General features: G+C 52.7%; 2 protein-coding genes across 4 annotated transcripts; both read left to right on the forward strand.

The window, feature by feature from the left end:
* Window positions 1-50: 50 nt before the first annotated feature.
* On the forward strand, window positions 51-10789 carry STYXL1 (serine/threonine/tyrosine interacting like 1). 2 transcript variants are annotated; one of them, XM_030029238.2, is made up of 9 exons: window positions 51-256; window positions 1083-1144; window positions 1626-1752; window positions 2073-2129; window positions 3074-3219; window positions 4607-4752; window positions 5868-5962; window positions 8017-8126; window positions 10342-10789. In XM_030029238.2, exons 1-9 carry the CDS (start codon window positions 142-144, stop codon window positions 10471-10473), a joined length of 990 nt encoding a protein of 329 aa, XP_029885098.1. In that variant the 5' UTR covers window positions 51-141; the 3' UTR covers window positions 10474-10789. The 2 variants fall into 2 exon arrangements, with proteins under 2 accessions (XP_029885098.1, XP_029885099.1); XM_030029239.2 differs by having other exon boundaries at window positions 51-244.
* A 333-nt stretch (window positions 10790-11122) lies between these two features.
* On the forward strand, window positions 11123-20673 carry TMEM120A (transmembrane protein 120A). Of its 2 annotated transcripts, XM_030027970.1 has the most exons (12): window positions 11123-11287; window positions 13735-13853; window positions 14371-14487; window positions 14991-15050; window positions 15770-15865; window positions 16181-16270; window positions 16658-16723; window positions 17126-17187; window positions 17441-17533; window positions 18287-18351; window positions 18987-19055; window positions 19145-20673. In XM_030027970.1, exons 1-12 carry the CDS (start codon window positions 11213-11215, stop codon window positions 19256-19258), a joined length of 1026 nt encoding a protein of 341 aa, XP_029883830.1. In that variant the 5' UTR covers window positions 11123-11212; the 3' UTR covers window positions 19259-20673. The 2 variants fall into 2 exon arrangements, with proteins under 2 accessions (XP_029883830.1, XP_029883832.1); XM_030027972.1 differs by lacking the exon at window positions 14991-15050.
* The last annotated feature ends 5 nt before the right edge of the window (window positions 20674-20678 follow it).

A 20678-nucleotide genomic window follows, 5' to 3' on the forward strand; every position in this document is an offset into this window, starting at 1 on the left:
CTGACGTCACCCCTAGCGACGGCCCGGCGTGCCCTCCCTAGCAACCAGGCGGCGCCAGCGGACCGCGCTCCGCCGTTGCCACGGCAACGCGGCGAGCCGGGCTGGAAGGCCTGTCGGCGACGATCGCCCTGTCGGCGGGGGATGGCGGGGATGGCGCTCTGCGAGCCCGGCCGCCTCTACAACATCCTCAACCAGCAGCGGCGGTTGTCCCGGCTGGCGGAGCCCAACTACCTGTGCCTGCTGGGTGAGCCCGCGGGTAGGAGGCCTGCTGCTGCTGCTGACGATGCTGCCTGACCCTGCCTGCGGCCCACGGGCACCGCGCTCCGGCCTGGGCAGGTTTCCTGAGGAGAAATGGGGTTTGTGGGCTCCGGCCTACGGGGAAGAGCACACATTACTTCTCATAATTCCCGGGGCCTTGCAGTTGGGGCGTTTCTCCCATCCCATTTCAGGTGGCGTGAGCCAGTACTGCTTTTGTCACGTCCAGCTCTTCCTGCTCTGATGCGTCCCAGGGATACACACTCTTCCCGGCTGCTCCCGGAGGTTGTAGAGGTGGACAAGATTTCTTGACCGTTGCACAAAAATTGCTGATACGCATTTGCATCCGGCATGCTGCCAATACCCCCCAAAAGGGTGCCTGATATTGCAACATTATTAAATGTTTCGGCGAGGGAATCAGCCAGTTTGGGAGTGGGGTTGGGTCCCTCCGGTGCCCCTCTCCCCATCTCTGGGGCAGCACAGAGGCGGAGGTGCTGGACGCCGGGAGGTCAGAGCAGGCCCAGTGAGTAGGGGCCTGGCTACGCCACAGGGCAGAGCAGAACAGAGCATAGGACTGGTGCCATGAATGCTGCAGTACCGCACTTGGGTCAGGACTAAAGCTGCTGGCATCACTTGGTGTTACACGTAGACTCACATCAGTATTGGCATTCATTATAGCCACATCAGAAAGTCTCAGTGTCTAAAAAACCGAATCTCTTTCCTTGGTTGACGTCGGTGCCTGAATTCCCACTGACTGAATTACAAACAGGATTCTACCTTTAAAGCATCAAACAAGCCAATTGCTCTGTCTTGGTTGTTTTTTTCAGATGCTCGTACTCAGCGTGAATACGATGAAAGCCATATTATTACAGCACGCAGGATTGAACAGGTGAGGAGCTTACCATTTGTGTAAACCATCCTTGGATTTAGCAATTAGCAGTAAGCCAAAATCGGCTTTAAACCCACGGGAATTGTCCCAGTCTCTCCCGTGCCTGTTTCAGCCATGTTCCATTTCTGCCACTGGGGGGATGTATTCTGTCACAAAGCAAAGGTGGCTTCAGTAGCCCAAAGGGTTGGCACATAGGAGCTGTATATCAGCAAAAATATTGCACAAGAATTAACATATTTGGCCTTGTCTCACAAAGGACTGTGCTGGCATCTTTACCGCTGCAGCTGATGAAGCAATCCGGCATAGTTTGCGTCATTTCTGAATTCTAACTAGGTCTTTCAGCGTCAAGTACAGACATAGCCCCAAACCCATCCCATAGCTGTAGAGTAGTAACTTGCAAGATGTCTCAAGATGTAGCATTGATGCCACAAGAAAAGAGTGGAGCTGTGCTCCTGATAGAATTCCTCTGTGATTTTGGTAGAGTCCTACAGGGGAGTACCTGGTACCGGATTCAGAGGAGCTGGGGTGTGTCAGATACTGTGTGGTGTATGACTGCGAGACCAGCTCTTTGGATTGCTGTGACTATGAGGAAGAGGAGAAAGAAAAAGGTACGTGTGACCCATGTCAGTCAAGACCTCACTGTCAGATAGGTATTCTTCCCATTTCTCATTTAATTTTATGAGCTTATTGGAGGAGATGCAAATTTACCCAGTTTTATTTGAAAAATGAACATCTGTGCTATGCATGTGGTTTTTCACTGTGTTGCATATGTTCTTAGGCTTCAGAAATCCAGGTTTTATTTCAAAGCGTCCTGGCAGACCTGGTTTCCTATCTGTGGACTGATCCCTCTGAAGTTCCTTGTCGCATATGAGGAATTTTTTTTTCCACATTTCACTGAGATTGGGCTTGTCCAATGATTGTCTTTCAGGGAGCAGTGCTTCTTTACACACTGAAAACACTGACTCAAGTTCCGTATGTTCACAGAGTAAGTACTTCCTTCTTTGAGGGTTATAAAAGGCTTTCACATTATCATATTCTAAAAGACTTAGCTTTAATGGGGGTGGTGATTTGATGGAGTTCACCGAGAAGTGTGAAGAGCTGGAAACTTTTCCATGTAATTGTTCAGTCTTCCCTGAACCATAGAAATGTTTAGCTTTCACGCATCCTTTGGCAAGGAGTTCTGCTGTGTGCAGAACCACTTCTGTATGTTTCTTTGGCTCCTATTAGCTTTATAAAGGCTACTGTAGTTTCAGCAAAGATTTACATCATTTGTTTAAGAAAAATATCCGGGAGCGTAAGGGGAATGAATAAAGCAAGCATGCTCATAAACACTCGGTGATGAGACAGTAGCAAGGGAAGGTGTGAAGAATCAGAAGTGGGTTTCTATTGTGCTGATCTATTTATAAAGCAGACATAGCTAGAGGCAGGCAGGATGGATCCCTTGGGAGAAGGAGGGGGGGCAGCCATCTCACATAATATACTTCACTAAGGGAAGTGTTCAAAACACTGGTGAAGAATTTATTCACGATACCTCCTTCTTTTTCCCTTTGCCTAAAGCAGACTAAAGAAAAGGGGCTCATAAAACTGAGATTATTAGATTTAAATTAATAATACTTCCCTGTTAGGGAAATTATTACAAGCATTTCCCACAGAATACTGGGAAGGGAAAAAAATCTTGATCTAGACCTACAAAAGAAACCAGGAGAGGAATAAAAGATCAGGACAAGAGGTGAAAACCAGCATGCTCTGTTACTGACCTGCAGCAACAGTAAAATTTTGAGTAACTCTAGCTTTTAACAAGGCTCTCTACAGACCATTAGGTGAAATGAAAAGGAATTTTCTGTCGGTGTCAGTGGGACAGATGTAACCCCCAGTGCTGATGGAGGCACTCTAAACCTGCCCTGGCAAACAGCTTTTTGATCTCATTAGATGCTGAGGAAGGAACTGCCGTCCAGTATGCCAGAAGCTTAGAGCAGTTCACCCGCCATCCTGTCCTTGTCCTGAAGGGAGGATACAGGCGTTTTTCAGCGTGCTATCATTTTCTGAGGACTCAGAAGATATTGTGGATGCCTCAGGTGAGATGAGACTAATTTGCAAGTAGAAGACATTAGCATTCATATTCAGCTGATGATGGCTAATGAATTCAAATTAAATGGTGTGGTAAACCTGCTATCAGAATAATTTCAAACAAAGGAATTAAATGTAATTTGAGTTACTGTGCTTGCCCTGAGTCTCACCACTAGTTCTTTTACAGCCACACTTTGCCTTTTTTTCCTCTTGCGTGAAAGAAAGCTCATGAAAACAACCTGGGAAGGTTTCTCTGATAACCCTGAAACTGGCCCACTGGAGAGTACAGATAACTAAACAAACAGTAGCAAATGATGAAAGGAAGCAGGTTCCTCTCTCACACGTGGTTATCTGGGATGGTACACAGTAAATGTTTTCAGACAGAAGTGCAATTCCTATCAAGCACTGTGTTCCATGTCTGTAAAGCTTTTCATCAGGAAGGATCACAAAGCAAGTGCTGGTGCATTGTTTCAACAGGCCCAGAAAGAAAACAGCCATCCACGGGAACACTGGTATCCTAATTGTTTGGTTTCATCTACAAACATTGATCTATTTAGCTTATGAGAAACAATTACCCTTTTTTCACATCTAGGACAGGACCTGAGGCAGGGCAGATTTAGAGGGCGCTGGACAGCAGAGAGCATCTCATCGCAACATGTCTTTTGTTTCCATTGTTCCTATTCACTTCTGGTTCACGTGAAATAGCCCATGACACAGTGCTAACCTGTGGGATGCCACAGCACAGGAGAGAAAATCAGTTCACTTTATGCTTCTTTGTGAAGGGTAGCAAACTGCTCAACTTCCCCATCAGATTCAGTTGGACACAGAGTACCTCCTTGGCTCTCAGTTTAAGCTGTTGTTCTCTGTTGCTTTAAATTGTTATGCTGTAGCATTAGCCAAGTATCAGTTAGGGATGTAGAGGCACTATCGGCTATTTGTGTATTTTTATTCTCAGCCTTCACACTGCAGACACTGGAAGCAGCTGCGGACTTGCATTGTGGCACTGCGTGGCACCTGCAGCTCTGCAGGTGGCAGATGATTTCATTTAGCCTTGCAAACAGTAACCGGGGAGAACATTAGATGAATCTGTTATGCTCCAATCCCTCCAGACAATGTAAAGAATATATGCTGCCTCCTGTTTAGTTAGGATTTGTTTCAAGTAATGCCACAATGACAGCAATGCTGTCAATTATTCTCAGTAAATCTAGCAAAGACTTCAATATACAGAAAGTCCAGGTGATTGAATTTCATTACACTCTTCATTACACTAGAATGTGTCATGGGCTGTTGACTAAGTGTGTGTTCAGTTCTTCACATGACTTCTGTTTAAGAACTTACCAAGCTAGTAGGAGCAAATACACTCTCTAAACTGAGCCTATGGTTTCTCTCCGGCAGGAACTAGACAACTTCCAGCCATACCCTGTAGAAATACTGCCTGCAAAGTTATATATGGGCAATTTCAAGCAGGCCTGTGACCAACAAATTCAGAAAGATCTGAAGATCAAAGCACAAGTCAACATCTCTGAACAGCCTGCAACACTGTAAGTTAAATAGTTCAAGGTTTACCCTCACCAACGTCTGTGCCTGTGAAAAAAGTGAGGTGGCACAGCACCAGAGCCCATTCACAGAGGAGTCAGTGCCTGTGAACTTCCAAGGAAACCTCTGTTGTTCACTGCAGATTCAAGTGCTGTTTCATGCTCATTTTTCCAATCTCTACTCCAGAGTTAGCACAGCAGCAATGCAGTCCTGCAGCCTTTGACCATGACATGGGTGGATTGGGTAAGAGGAGGACTGGAAGGCCCTTGGCATTTTGAGTCTATTGCATACCACCATCCTTTGGGAAGAACGTGTATCTCTGAATAGCTTTCAGAGCAAAATCTTACAAACACATCAGTGGAAAAGCTAAATCACCAATGTTTCACATTGGTGTTTTCACATTGTTGGTCTTCCTTCCTTACCTACATCTGTCCCCGATCATTCAGCAGAGTCTGTAGGCCATCCTGGAAATGCCATTTCACGCAGTGAAAAATCCAGTGGCATTTCTCAGTGTGGTGACCAAAACAAAGTTTAGTAACAAATCCAGTTACCTACCCCAGGACATGTGTACCAGCAGACATTTCTCATGCCTTTGGCTCCAGAGGAAAACATCAAAGGTCTCTGTGCCATGGGTAATCTTCCCATACCCTCTGCATGATGTGCTTTAACATTTCAGAAATTCCTCACCAATTTTTTGCTCCGTTAGTTCTCTGAGTTGAGTTTTCTGAGCTTGTGGAAGGAGGAGGATGCTGTCACAGAAAACCACATGAAGGCAATTGGGGGGCTATGTCCACAAAACTGCCAATATGCACACTGTGAAGGCACTCTTGCTTTCAGTTAATCCGTTTTCATTTAGCTCACAGATAAAGGAAGCTGTAGGTTAAGTTAAGACATCAATGCTGATACCATGTGGAACAGAAAATCAGTAATTAAAACTGGTTCTGTATTACAAGCATCTCGGTGTCTTACCATAACAAATCCCTTATCATAATGTTAATGATGACGATGATGAAAAACTCACACATGTAACAGCAAACAAAATTATCAGCTTGCCTCCAACAAACACATTTTTTCAAAGCTGCTTCTCTGGTCCATGTCATGCTCTGTGCTCTTTTCCCAGGTTTGCAGAAGGCGGCAAATACCTCCATATATCTGTTCCAGATTCGCTTGAAGCAGATCTTTTTTCTTCCTTTGCCACCATTTGTCATTTCATAGGTGAGTTGTTCCTGATGTGGAATTCCTGAGACCTTGCTCACTCTAGGATACTAGATGGGAGTGACTGCAATTCACTCGAACAGGAAGCTCAGACAGGAGGGTCATAATCTTTCACGATCAGTATACTCCCGAGCAAGCCCACACCCTAATGGATACCAGAGCTGCCTTACTAACCAGCCTGATGGACAGGGAGATTTTACAGGATATCTGACTCTGGTGTTCCTACTCACTTGAAAGAACACCTCACTCTGATAACAGTGAGCTTTCCACCTGATCTGAAAAGGCTTTGCTGCAGGATGTCTACCAGGGCTTCATAGGATTGCATCCTATTCCTTCATTCTTAAATACAACCCTTTGACCCTTACCAGCCCAAATCTTCATCTGCCAGAGCTTTATTTGAACAACAGTGTGACACACATTAGAGAACTTACCACAAGACGCTGCTAATCTTTGTGATTTCCAGTGCAGACCCACCATAGGGCCTAGGAAGATTTTCAGGTTGGACGGCATAAGCCCGCATTCAGCTGATTACATCAGAGAGGGCAATAAAAAAACATACTCTCCAGCTCAGTGTCTGCAGCAGCACAGCAGACAGCTCCCACAGCTCCATCCTGTGATGGTGTGCAACTGTGTCGTTATCTTTTATCACACTTATGAAATAACACCTGCCACAGACCAAGGCCCTGCTGAGTTGAGTGTTGTACAGACTCAGAAGCAAAAGACTACCCTATCCCCATAGACCTTATAATCCAAGTACAAAATAAGAAATGACAACTGGATGCAAACAAAGAAACAAGGAAACAATATTTGAGGATATAGTTTTGTAGTCCTGAACTGAATGTCATGATCTGCATGCATTAAAACCCAAGTATCAAAATACACTTACTTGCCTTTCATTTCTCCCCAGGTTTTTTCCCAGTAGTATTTCAGAAGAAAGTTTCTTTCCCACATCAGTTTGTGGAAGTTTCCAAAAAGACTATTAAGAGTTTAGTAGCCGTAGCTCCTGTGGAAGTGTATACTGTTTACTTGATAGTCTGTTTACTTGACAATCTAGAGTAGATTACTTAAACTGGAACGGTTATGAGTGAGCAGTAGACTAAAGCTCTCCCCATACTCTGAGAGGAGTGTGAGTGTCCTCATGCCAGGTGTATGCTGGAGTGAGGCCATTGCTGCTCAGGTCTTAGAACAGAAGTAGTATCTCATGGTAGAAATAAGTCAGAAAACTCTGTTTTAGAGCTTGAAATAAAAAACACAAAACCCCACAACCTCTTGACAGCAGTAAAAGAAGAGGCTTTGCCCTATGAATTCTAGAGTTCAGTTGCTGATATTCCAAAAACATGTCATGCTGCCTGCTCTGGAGAGTGAGGGAAAGAATTCAAAAGGCTATTAATAAAATAGGCAACCTTTTAGGCATAGGTAGCAGAGTTGATGTGGTTAGGAGTGACTGACAGCATCCCTGGGCTTGGCTTTTGTAGAAAATGAGTTTGCTGATCTTAGCAATTTTCACTGCAAAGTATCCATCATAAAAACATCATAAAACCAGTGCCCTAGCTGGCATGTACATGATTCCTGCTGGTGATCACCATAGAGGGGTAAGGGACTGGAAGTCTAAGTCCCTCCAGTTTGATTGCTGATTCCTCCAGCTTCAGCGGAGAACAGTTAGGCTTGCATTGATCACAAATTTCAATATCTTCGAACATTTCTGGGAAGAGTTTGAGTAGCTGATGTGATGCTGACCACAGCTGATTGGTCATGGTAGGCCACTTTTCTTCAGCTATCTGATGTAAAGGCGATGCTGATCTGTAATGAAGCATTGACTGGCCATTGTCATTTGTTCTGGTCTTCAAAGCCACGTTTTAACTCTGGATTTTTAAGAAAGGCAAATGCTACAGAAACAGGAGCTGGCAGTGCCCATCTGCTGCTGTCAGGGTTCATGAGGGGTCCTGTCGCTCAGGCTGCTAGCCTGTCGGCTGTCACTGAATTAGATCTCAACTGTACAACTGGAAGTTTGATTTCCCAGATCACTAATTTGTGATTGGCATTTCTTTACTCAGATGCTCAGCTGGATCACGGAGCGGTACTGGTGTTCTCCAGCCTGGGGATAAGCCGGAGCAGTACAGCAACCATGGCCTATCTTATGCATTCCTGCCAGTTTTCCCTGAAGGTACATCACTGTCATATTTCCCACAGATACTGGCTTGGTGTGCAGTTTATTTCTGTTTCTGAAGCCTCATTACTGTAGTAATGAGAAAGCCATTATCTGTGCTTTGATGCAGATTATCCACCTGATAATGTAACAGATTCTGTTATATCAGATTGCAGCCTCTTTATACTGTTAAGGAGGTGGCTTAGGTGTGATTTTGGATCTGTGAGTCCTTACCCTGGCACCTGTCATATCCTTGTATTTTCCTCCTTAACTACAGGGCTATAAAAATAAAGCTGTGGTTACAGATCTTAGCATTTCTGCTCTCCTGGATCCGAGAAAGAAAGTACCTGGAAGCTACTGGAGTTAATCCCATCTCTTAATACCATGGGGTTACAGAGCAATTAGAACCCAGTGCTTGCAGGGCTCTGATTTACCACTTACTTCAGCATCAGCACTGACTTCTTCCAAAATCCTATTTTATCTCTCCAGAAGCAATCCCATTCCCACAGGTACTACTGTAGAGAAATCTGGAATGGGATAACACTAGCCCAGGAGGCATGTACAGGTTAGGTGGCCAGTACATGCTGTTCCATAGCTCTGAATAACGTGAGAAAAATAATGAATGATGGCTGAGAATGACCCAGCTGTGCAAGAGCCTCCCCTGGTGCCAGGCCCTTTTTCCCTTTGCATACAACGCATGGGCATCGTGCTGCCGTAGGCACCATCCCATGGTGGTGCCTGCTTAGCACAGAGCAGGCTAGTTCCCATGGGAACTGAAAGGTGTCTCCTTAAAAATGTTGTCCTATTTTGGAAAGCATTTCCTCCTTTGGGAGCTTGAAAGGATTGATCCAAGCTTCACTGAAGCTGGGCCTGTATCTAATAATTTAATTGATTTTGTGCAAACATTTGCAACATAAGAGGAAATCTCTTACCATCGCTGTGTGCCAATGGGTAATTTCAGGTTGAGCCTGCCAACAGGGCTGCAGACACTATTTAGTCTCTGCTACTAATGCTGGGTGTGATTGTTCCTGCACGCTGATAACCATTTGCTTGCACGCTAAATTACTGGAGCTGCTTGCAACGGCAGTGCAAAAGTCAAAAGCTGAACCTTGCAATTTCTCTCATTTGGTATCAACAGGCTTGTTTCAGGATTTTACTAAGTGCCAAAAAAAAGAAGAAGGAAAGGTTGACACAGCAGCCGCATGCTGCGGCTCGCCTGGGCAGTGCTTGCCCACAGTTGACTGGATGAAGCTTTCCTGGGGGATTACCCTGGCAGACAAGTTTGTTTCTTGCTGACGAAAGCAGTGCAACAGACTCCCGAGTGATCCTTCAGGCAGTCTAGGCAAAGATCTTCGAAAGCTTCCAAAGATGCAGATATTGCAAAAGAAAGGCAGACTTGGGATGTGCGGCCCCTTATTCTGTCAGTAATCAATATGTGAGTAGATCTATTGAGTTCAGGGGAACTAGAGACATCCACACTGTGGGCCCAGAGGAGTAAATATTGGAAGATCAGCCTCAGAGCCTGCAGAATCATTGAGATTAGAAAAACAAACCAATGGAGCACTATCTTCTAACCTTTGGTCTCATTACGCTTAAGCAATCCTCCAGGTGCTGGGGGCAGTCTCTTTTAAAAGCGGGAAGATGAGCACTACTGGGTAAACCCAAGGATGCAGCTGCAGTAAAGCCAAGTAATGCTGGCGGATCTACCCTGTGCGTAGCAGAGTTCCTAGCTGATTACTTGGGACTAACAAATAATGAAGATGACTGTGATTAATGGAGTGGGATAACTGGAGTGTCATACCTGCTTTGCCATATCAGGTCACACCAATCCAGAAACATGATAACCTTTGTTGCTCCCCTGTGAATAGCTGATACTTCACTGCTTTGCTTATCATCCATGGAAGAAACAGCATTTTAGGGTAAAAATCCAGGGCTGCATTGCTCCATCGGTGTAAAATAACGCAAGATACCTGCCAAGTGGCGAGAGCAGCCTGAGCTGTCCTCGTATCCAGGAGACCAGAGCATGAAGGTGACAGGCTTCTCGGAAGTTCACATCTGGATCCAGACTGTCCCTACTTTGGTAGCCAAAGTCTTATCTGCAGGTTCTTGCTGTCCAACACAGGGAGTAAATACAAAGCTGTGTCGTCCACAGGTGTAGCTGCTTCGTGTACCTACCCGAGATTCACATTCAGTTCAAATTCCTAACACTTCTTTTCTTTACTTCTGTTCACAGAGAGCTTGGGACCACGTTCTGAAATGCAAAACGAATATGAGACCACACCGGGGCTTTGTGAAACAGCTCTCAGACTGGGAGACCCAAATCTATGGGGCCACTATCACAGACATCTCTGAACCAAACTACTGACAGGTAGCAAAGAGAATACCCAGCGGGGAAAGGCGCTTCCCTGTCCGTACCACCATGTCGGTAGAAAGTTCCTTGAACTGTTTGGAAAAAGATCTTAACGTCATGGAAAGGCTTTAGTCTTTAGCGCCGCATTATTTTGGGTCAAGAACACGCCTCCCATTTGCCACCTTCTAATACAGCAACCAAAGCTCTTGCCACGGCTGGTAATTTTGAAGCATCAATCCTGTTACGTGGAACCTAAACTCAGTACTGTCCTCTCTCTTACCGCACCGTGAATTCTTCACGTTGGCGTCACAAAATAAAACATTACAGAAAACGCTCCTGGGCTTTCCTTGCGCTCTGTGCTAAGGATTTACGGGTTTTTTTCAATTTAGATCATCCCCCGCTCCGTTTGTAATTCAAATACGTGCGCTCAGGGATGGAGCCAGCCGGCCTGTACCGTTCCGTAGGTGAATTTACACCCAGAACCGCCCGAGCTGACAGCGGACCGGCCCCCTGAGCTTCGAAGAGCCCTGAGCGCCCGGGAAAGGTCTCTGATTTTTTTTTTCCTCCCTCCTTAATCCAGGCCGCTACTTACAAGGAAAAACCAGACTACCGCTGGCCCCGCCCCCCGCCCCGCGGCCCCGCCCCTTTCCCCGCCCCCCGGCGGGGCGTGCCCGGAAGCGGGCCGGGAGGCGGCGGCCGCCCAGCGCAGCCCAGCGCCGCGGGCCGGGGCCGCTCGCCCGCCGCCATCGCCGCCATGGCCTGCGGCACCTCGGCCGCAGAGTGCCTGCGGGAGTGGGAGGAGCTGCAGGACGGCTACCAGCGCATCCAGGTACCGCCGCCGTGCCCGCGGGCAGCCGCACCCCGCCGGCTACCGGCCCCCAGAGACCGAGGGGAGCTTCCCCCGGGAGACCCGGGCCCGGTGACCTCAGCCACCGGTTGGGCAACCACCACCGGTCGGCGCCGAGGGCGGAGGGACGGCTCCGCCGTTGCATCAGGGGTCGCCTCGTCCCCCAAGCACCGCGGCGGGGACGGCCGAGCCGGGGCACCCCGGGGTTACTGTCACCGGGGGGTGCCCCGGCAGCATCCCTAACGGGTGCCGGGGGCAAGCGGGGTCTCCCTGCTCGGATTCCGGTCGCTTTTCCCTGTTGCCCTGTCCCAGCCCTCGGTCACGACTGATAAACGAGCCCTTGTGCTTCTGGGAAAAGGGTTTCCGAGCAGGGCAGGGGGTGCCAGGCTGTGCCGGGGCACCGCCAAGGAGCCTGGACGCGGGAGTTTGGCAAGAACCGGGGCTTTCCAGGGCTGGGGCAATCTAATTATCCAGCCTGCGATGGACGTGGCGTGGAGACACGAGGTCTCTGGGCTTTTAAAGGCTCGGAGTGGGGAACGGCGCTGCCTGGCATGGCACGGCTGGGAATGGGTACGCAGATGCTGTTTCACACTACTTATCGCTCCTCTCAGCCCAGCTCCAGCAAGCCCAAAGCCGGCCTCACAGCGGAGCCGGCCAGCAGAGCGGAGACAGCCAGGAATCCGGTCACACTACAGCCAGGCGCCTTGTCCCGAGAGCCTGCCTCCCTCGACCCCGGGCACCCTCCCTCCGGTGCCCTGTCACCCACCAGGGCTGGCCAGGGGCTCTGTGCTGGGAAGGTGACTGGTATCGGAGATGTTTCCACCTGCTTTGTGTAATCCCCAGGGCGCTCGCTGCCAGGGGAAGGAGTGGGCAGGCTTCAGCTCAGGCAGGGGTCACCCAAGGAAAAGGTTGGCTAACCATCTTCTGCTGCGGTTCAGCTCAACCAGCTGCATCTGCACCAGTTCCCTTTCCCCCTCCTTCCCCCCGGGAGCGGGGCGAAGCGGATGTTGTTGCGGTCACGTTGCAGCTGTGCCCAAATCTGGGGCAAGGGAGGCTTTGAGAAACCTCCTCTTGCTCCATAGGGGTTGTGTGGATGTCCCAGGTTGCCTGCTTTGAACCCTGTGTGCAGCTGCACAGTGCCGGCCCTTTCCTTTGGGAACGTTCTCCTGGAGGGGCTCCTGATCCAGGCTGTCACCGAGCGTGGTGCTCGGACGCTGGCACGTCTAAAGGAGTTGTCACAAAAGCCGCTCGCTCTCAGTTAACTCCAGAGCAATAGAAGGAGTTGACTCCAGATGGGAGCAGGAAAGCTTGATGGTCAAGCAGGGCTTGTCCCGTGAGAGATCAGGGACATAAATCACTGCTGGGGGAGCCAGGGCTATCTGGGATCTGTTCCCACCCTTCTGCTGCTTGTCACCAGAGGGAGAATGAGTTGTTTCCCTCCTCTGCGTCTCAGTTTCACCTTTCTCCTTTGGAAACAGCTTTGAGATCTGCTGATAAAGTGCTCGATAAGAGCTATGGAGGCTAAAATGCATGTGCGTCAAGGTCTAGTCCAAGGGTTGTTGTGAGCAGCATTTAAGTCCACCTGGTGGAGGTGGCATTCAGGCTGCCCGTGGTCGAGGTGAGGCTGTTTTCCAGCTGACCTGGACAAGGAGCATTGATCCAGCACGCTCTCTCCTCTTCTTTCCTTTCTAAATATAGCAGAAGAGTGGCATCTAGCCTTACCCAGGTGCGGTTGGGTTACCGCCGCACAAGGAGCCGGGCGGTTGGCTGCAGCCCTGCTGCAAGTCTGTCCCCTTTGTCCAGCTCATTGATGGGCTCCTTCCAGCTTCCCTGGGGTGCTCGGGATGGAGCCCCAGAGCCACGAGTTGGGGCAGCAGCAGGTGCTGCACGAACCTCCAAGCAGAGAGTGCTGCTCATCCTGTCCCTGCAGTCAAAGCCACTGCTCCCGGGTGGCTGTGGCCCTCAGTTTAGCTCTGGCCCCAGCAGCCTTTTTTTCCGAGTCTTTCCTATCCCCTGTGCCGCAGTCAATGGTTTCCCAACCACGGGAGCATCCCCGGAGCCGGACCGCGTTGCTGGCTGGACTTTCAAAGCCCGCAGCTGGAGGGGGGGCGGACGCAAGCCATGTGCGAGGGCAGGACCAGGCTGTGCCCTGCGGATGTGCCTGCACCTGCAGATAACTTCCTTGGGATTGGGGATGGGTGTCCCCAGTGGCTGCTTCTGCCTCCACCGAAGCAGGGATGGCTGCAGGCTGTCCCCAAACACACCTGGCTTTCTGCCTGCCGTTTCTGCCCACCTCTTGTCTTACCCAGCTGCTGCGCAGGTGAAGTTAAAGACAGTTTTTCACAAATGCATCAACAGACGCCCCACAGGGGACCCAAGGACAGGGGTGGCTGGGCAGGCAGCTGTAACGTATGCCGGTCTCTCCTCAGGATAATCACAAGCTGTACAAGCAGAAACTCGAGGAGCTAACCAAGCTCCAGGACGGGATCTCGAGCTCCATCGCACGGCAGAAGAAGCGGCTGAAGGAGCTGTCGTTGTCCCTCAAAAAGTGAGTTGGTGTCCTGCAAAGGTGCAGGGCAGAAGGGCAGAGCAGCAAGGACGGGGCTATTGAACTCGTCTCACGGCTCTGTCTCCAATACAAACGTTACTGCAGCCTCACTGATAGCAAAGCACTGTGGAGGTCTGGACTCGCCCAGGCAGATCTTCCTCAGCTTCCCTTTCCTCTGCTCTGGTTTGTGCCTTGTTTGCAGTTCAGAGCTTGCAAGGGCTTTGCAGGTAACTTGAACTGCCCCCCTCCTGCACAAAGCTCTCTCCATCCTTCCTCGAGGGCGAGAAGACCCGTCTGTGTCTGGCCTCACCTTGCCCTCGGTCCTGCTTCCTTTTCTTGAGCCACATCCCAGCCTGACAGAGGAGCTCGCCCTGCAGATGGAATTGTGGACTTCCCTCCAGTCCATCTTCCCCGTCCTTGGGGTGTCCTTGTCTGAGACAGTCACGTATCGAGTACCAGCACGTGCTGATTGTGTTACAGAGGCTGTCCTGATGCCAGCATCGTGTTTCCTCCCCAGATGCAAAGCCCACGTGAGTCCTGAACAGGAGGAGTCCATCCAAGAGACCCAGAACCTAATAAAAGAGAGGCAGAACGTTTTCTTCGAGATGGAGGCCTATCTGCCAAAGAAGAACGGGTAAGAGGCGCCTCGTCTCCGGGTGAAACACCAAGTCCTCCCTCCACGTCCCTGCGGCTGCAACGCTGCAACGCGCAAACCTGCTGTCACCCTGCTCCCAGCAGCATCGCAGCTGCGCTGCTCTGCTCGAGCTCCCCGGAGGACGCCTGGGCAGGAGCCAGGCTGAGCCTCTGCAGCGCTGCCCTCGTCCCCCTCGCTCCTCTGCCTGCTCGTGGCCCTTCACCCGCCCTCGAACGGCAGCCGTGCACAGCGGGGAGCCCCGGCAAACACCCCAGTGCTCACGGGAGGTGGGGGGTGTGCTCGGCCACCCGTCCCCCTGCCCTTGGGAGGAGATGCCAGAGCGTTTGTGCCAGTCACGCTGCCTGGCAGCTCCGAGTGGAAAACAGCTGGGGGCTCGTTCCCGGCCCCGCAGCGTCAGCGGTGGCACGAGAGGGGACGGCTCTGCCTCGCCTCCGCAGCAGCGCTGCCAGCTCCCCGTCCTAACGCCTCTGCTCTCTCCCCAGGTTGTACCTGAGTCTGGTGCTCGGGAACGTGAATGTCACGCTGCTCAGCAAGCAGGCCAAGTACGGTCCTCTCGTCGCTGCTGCCCTGTGCTTTGCCTGGCTTGGGATCCCCTTGTCACCGGGAAACAACAACTCCTCCCAGGCTGAGCTGCTGCATGTGCAGACACATGGCCGGCCTGACCTGCCTGGTGCAGACTCCCTTCCCGGGCTGTCCCCTGCTTCCTTTCCCAGAATCAGCTGAGTCCTCACCTCCTGCTACAGGGCTGGGATGGACCGTTAGCTCTGACGAGCTAAATAGGATCCTTCACCGAAGCCATGGCCAGGTTTCCCCTGTGTTAGAGACTTCCAGGAGAGACAGACTTGTGCAGCCACTGGCGAGCCCCCTCCTCTTCCCCTGGGAAACACCAATAGCTGATTTTGGCCTACGAGAGCCCCCTTTATGCTGGGACTCTAATGCCAGAGGTGCCCAGCCAGGAGCCTGTGTCCCCCTCTCAGTTCCCCAGGCCTCCCCTTGAAGACCTGAGCAGAGGCCAATCTGTTCAGCTTCCCCAGAGTCCTCTGCACCACCCGCCAGGTTGGTGGTGTCTTGAAGCTGTCTCACCTGTGTGAAAGCGGCCTGGTGTGCTCTCCTCTCAGAAATACCCAGGGGATGAGATTTTTCCTGAGCATGTCCCAGAGGTTCCCAACAGAACAACAGTTTTGTCCAGCCAGATGGGACGGGAGGACACAGACTTTCAGCAGCCACCTTGCTCCAAGCCTGTCCCTGTGCTTTCCTGCAGGTTTGCATATAAAGATGAGTATGAGAAGTTCAAGCTCTACCTCACCATCATCTTACTCATTGTCTCCTTCTCCTGTCGGTTCCTTCTCAACTCCAGGTGAGTCTGGCTTGGATGCTCTCTGTAAGGGGCCAGGCAGAGATTTCCTCCCAGGGCCCATGTCCTCTCCCATCCCGAAAGGTCCAGAGCTGAACAAGAGATCCTGACAAAGGATCTGGCGGCTGCCCTAGAGGTGGGGTGGCTTTTGTGGCTGCTACGGTCTCGCTGTGGCCATGGTAGATGGTGGAGAAACGGGTCTCCCTGCCCGTAGGGTGGCTGGGCGTCCTGCAGCGACGGCTGTCTCGGTGCCCGTGCCCCCAGCACACGGGCAGTGGCTCTGCTGCTGGCTTTACACCCCGCTTTGTTCCCCACCAGGGTGACAGATGCCGTCTTTAACTTCCTCCTGGTGTGGTACTACTGCACCCTCACCATCCGGGAGAGCATCTTGATCAACAACGGATCCAAGTGAGTCCCTCGGGCTCGGGGAGCGGGGCATGCAACGAGTTGGTCCTTCTTTGCAAGGCCGGGGAGTTGGGACCCGCCGTGTAGCTCTGTGCTTCCCGAGGGAGCAGCTCCCTCCTACTCAGGGTGTGTAGCAAACCCTGTGTACCGGGCGCGAGGAACTCCCCGTGCGGAGGCGGTGCGGGAAGAGCCCCGGCCCCTGGGTGCTGCCTAGACCGGAGGCTCTGGGTCCTGCTCCACACACGGCCGTTTCGCAACCAGCCCCGCTCCTCGCCTTGCCCTGGGAGCTGGAGGGCGGCTGGCGCTGGGTTGGCTCTCCTCTCCTGGTGCGTGTTTGGGTCTTGATTCGTGCTTAAGAGCTGACGCCCCTTCTCTGTGTCTGCCTTCCAGAATCAAAGGCTGGTGGGTTTTCCATCACTACGTCTCCACTTTCCTCTCAGGTGTCATGCTGACATGGTAAGTCTGCGTCCCCCCGTCTTTTGGCTGTAGAGACCCCAGCCTACTTGGGCTGCGGCCAGCTCAGACAAAGGGGCCTTCGCTGCCCTAAGCCATGGCTGTAGTCCTGCTCTGTGGATGTTGTGGTCTAACAGGCAACGCCACAGGTTCCTCTCCAGGCCCAAGCACCCTAAACAAAAGCAGCCGTCAGCACCTTTGGGTGGCAGGCAGCGCAAGCAGGGTCCCTGGGCTGGGAAACACGATCCCCTGCACTGCAATTCCTGTGGAAGGGCTATCTCAAATCCCTGATGTGGTGGGAGCCGGGGCGAGGCGACGGTGCCCTTACCCTGGCTGTGGGGTAGGCAGGGCTGGCTGCGTCCCCTTTCAGCCCCACATCCCCCAGCCAGCACCGTCTCTCCGCAGGCCGGACGGGCTCATGTACCAGATGTTCAGGAACCAGTTCCTCTCCTTCTCCATGTACCAGAGTAAGTGCTGCCGCGTGTGCTGGGACCACGGCTGGCTTCAGAGGCCGAGCATGCCTGCCCAGCTCTGCAACATGCGGAGGCCTGGCTGTAGCTGCTCAGAGCTCTCGGCTCACCTGGGTTTTCCCTTGGCCTCTGTCCTGCCCTCCACCGCCCTGGCACTGAGATGGTGTTTGAAGAGTCATCTCAGAGCTGATGCTGGGGCCAGGGGATGATGCCTGGGCATCTGCTGATCACATGCGCGCTCTCCTCGCAGGCTTTGTGCAGTTCCTCCAGTACTACTATCAGAGCGGGTGCTTGTATCGGCTGCGAGCGCTGGGCGAGAGGCACAACATGGATCTGACTGTGGGTAAGCTGGGATCTTCCCTGACTGGTTGTCCCAGTCCAACTGGACCTGCCATTGCCGCAGGGCCCGTGGCTGCTAGCAGCTTTCCTCCCAGCACCAGACAGGTGCTCAGCTAACTGGGAGCTGTGGTTTCTGTTAAAGGCAACGGTGACCGTTATTTTTGGTTTGAGGTTAGTTTGGCTGCAGTTTATCAGTGGCGGTAACGGTAAAAGCTACAAATAAGCCAGAACCCCACGAACAGCATCTGCTGTGAGGCAGCAGCACTGGGGAGATGCTCTGTCCCACAGGCTGGACGCCCTCCTCCTCCTGCTCTCCTGGGGTCACCAGCCCACGGCTGGCTCCCTCAGGATGCGAGGTAGCAGTGGATGTGGCTCCTGGCATCCGAGCTTCCCCCAGGAATCTGCTTCCCAGACAGAAAGCCTCCCTCCGACACCCATGTACTTGTGGGCTGCCACCTCCCCGGCCCCTGCGACACCGAGTGCTCAGGCTGAGGGACGGCAGCTGCGAGCGAGGGCAGCTCTTACCCGAGCAGCTTCCTCCAGAGGCCCACGTTAGATTAGCGCTAGGAATCCCTGCCACCGTCCTCCCTGTGAGTACAAGCGCCCACAGTGAGGCTGCGTTAGCCTGGCAGGACCTTCTCAGCCAGGCACGGGGTGGCCACCAAACCTCCCTGCCCGCCACCGCAGGAGCTGGGCTCTGTCCGGTCCCCCAGCTAGTGCGTTCTCAGGTCTTCATGCAAACCTTCATCCTTTGCAGAGGGCTTCCAGTCCTGGATGTGGAGAGGCCTCACATTCCTGCTTCCCTTCCTCTTCTTTGGGCAGGTGAGTGTGCACCGATCCTTGCAGGGACATGCAAGAGCCCAGAGCCTCAGGTGGGAGCAGACCGTGCTGTATTCTCGGCTGCGCTGGGCAGCCTGGATATCACACAGGTCCCCACAGGCTGCTGCGGCCATGCGATACGGATGCCAGGGGCAGGGAAATGCTTTCAACAAATGCTGAGCCTTTTCCTCCAAAGCACCCACCACCTCCATGACTCGGCTAGTGAGCTGGGGAGGACCTACGGGTCTGCTGGTACTTCTGCAAAGTGCTTAAGCGATGGGCAAAATACAGCCAAAGTGCTGGCTCCGAGAACCCTTCAAAAACCCTTCTGCAGCTGCTACTGTTGAAGGTCGAGTTCTTTCTTGGTCAGATCATTTAGGCCAATGGCCAAAAGCAGTAGGCTGATCTGAGGCTTCCTCCTGGCTGTTGGGCTCCAGAAGGTGGCAAGAAAGGGGGAGATGTCCCAACTGGGGTCCTCTGGCCCCAAGCCTGGACGGGGTTTCACTGCGTGCTGGGGCAGGCTGGCCTCAGGCGAGGTCTGCGTGGGGTTTGTGCCCAGAGGGAGCAGCTGGATAAACATCAGCATGGGGTCAAGCCTCTGAAAGCAGAAACTCCCCTAAATCTCCTCTCTCTTGCAGTTCTGGCAGCTCTACAACGCTGTCACCCTCTTCCGCATGATCCAGCACCCGGAATGCAAGGAGTGGCAGGTAAGGGGGCTCCCAGGTAGTTGCCCTGGGGAGGGGGACGCCCCAGGCAGGTTCCCTCCTGCTGACTTGTGCCTCTGCGGCTCCCACAGGTCCTCATGTGCGGCCTCCCCTTCTTCATCCTCTTCCTGGGGAACTTCTTCACCACCCTCCGCGTCGTCCACCAGAAGTTTCAGAACAAGAACAAAGACACGAAGCGGAATTGAAGCGGGGGCAGCGTGGGGGGTCAGGACTCTTTCTTCCCACCGGCTCCATCTCCCATCCCCACCTTCTCGATGCCGTCCGGACTCTGGTGTCTCGCCCCGTTCCTTGGAAGCCTGGGTGTGGGACAGAGCTTGGGGCCTGCTCGCGAATAGACCGCGTGTTCACTGCGGTGCTGGATCCGTGCCCGAGTCACTCACCTGGAGTCAGGAGCCTCCTGCAACTCCTGTCCCGTCTGCCTTCCTCCTCCAGGAGAGCAGGGTGCCTGGGGCAGCTGCTCCCCTCCCCTCTGCCCTGAAGACATTTACTGGGATGGTTCTCTGGGGTCGAGCCCAGCTCTGCTAGCACTCCCCACCCCACTGCAGGCAGGGGGCAACCCTGGGGTGTCCAGCTTGCATCAACTCCCTTGGGAGAAGGCAGGGTCCAGGGCTGATGGCTGCCTCACACAGCTCCTGGGGTGGCCAAAGCTCTCCCCCTTCTCTCCCCAGCCCTGCAGCCAGGGCAGCTCCTGCATGTTGAAGGCAGAGGTTAAAAAGGCCCTCATATCTCATCGGCTGCAAGCAATCACTTCCCTGGCTGCCCCGGCAGCCCTCTTTGCTTTCAAGTGCAGCTGGAGGCCGTGCAAAAGCGCTGCCTTCCAGGGTGTATCGTACCCCAGTTCCTCCTTTACCTTCAAGCCACAGGGCAGAGGAGCTGTGGGAGCACCGCGAGTCTGAACCAGGCTTCACGCTGGAGCGGTGCAAACAGCACCCTGGTCTCGCATCTCTGGAGGATGCGCGCATAAAAATAAAGGGAAGGTGCTGCCTCTGGTCACCAGGGTGGTCTCAGAACAGCTTGCATCCTCTGAGTGGGCCTGACACTATGTGTCAGGGGGAGAGAATAAAAGCCATCTCTAAGTGCACCCCACACCAGCCTGGGGTGCAGTGGGGACAGGAGGGCAGTGCTGCGAGCTCCCTCCCGTGGCACCCCCTGACCCACACAGCCCCATGCCACGGGCTGCGGCCAGAGCTTTGGCCAGCCAACGAGCCAAGCGGAGCCCAGCAAGACTTCAGTGTCCCTGCAGACTAGGGGAAGAGAAGCCCTGTACTACCACCGGGAACGCCTGAAGTGTTGGGAACCAAACGGCACGTCTAGCACAGCTGTGCCTCAGTCCAGAGCCATCCACCACCCCCCCAGCTGCCATCCTCACTGCTCTGCCAGGGCTCAGCACCCCAGGGCAGGGGCTGCCCCGGCTCCAGCGCAGCCTAAACCAGGAGTTGCCGCCTGTTGCCCAGGTTTCCTCCTGGTTAGCAGCCCATTGCTCCTCCTGCCTCCCTCTTCCCCCTGGCTAAGTAGAGAGAAGGCAGGAAGCAAACTACAGAAACAGTATTTTTATTCCAAGGGCAAATGTATTTAAATAATTTACAGTCATTGGACAGCCTGAAA

Source organism: Aquila chrysaetos, chromosome 10 (genome assembly GCF_900496995.4).
Source record: "Aquila chrysaetos chrysaetos chromosome 10, bAquChr1.4, whole genome shotgun sequence".
Lineage (NCBI taxonomy): Eukaryota > Metazoa > Chordata > Aves > Accipitriformes > Accipitridae > Aquila > Aquila chrysaetos.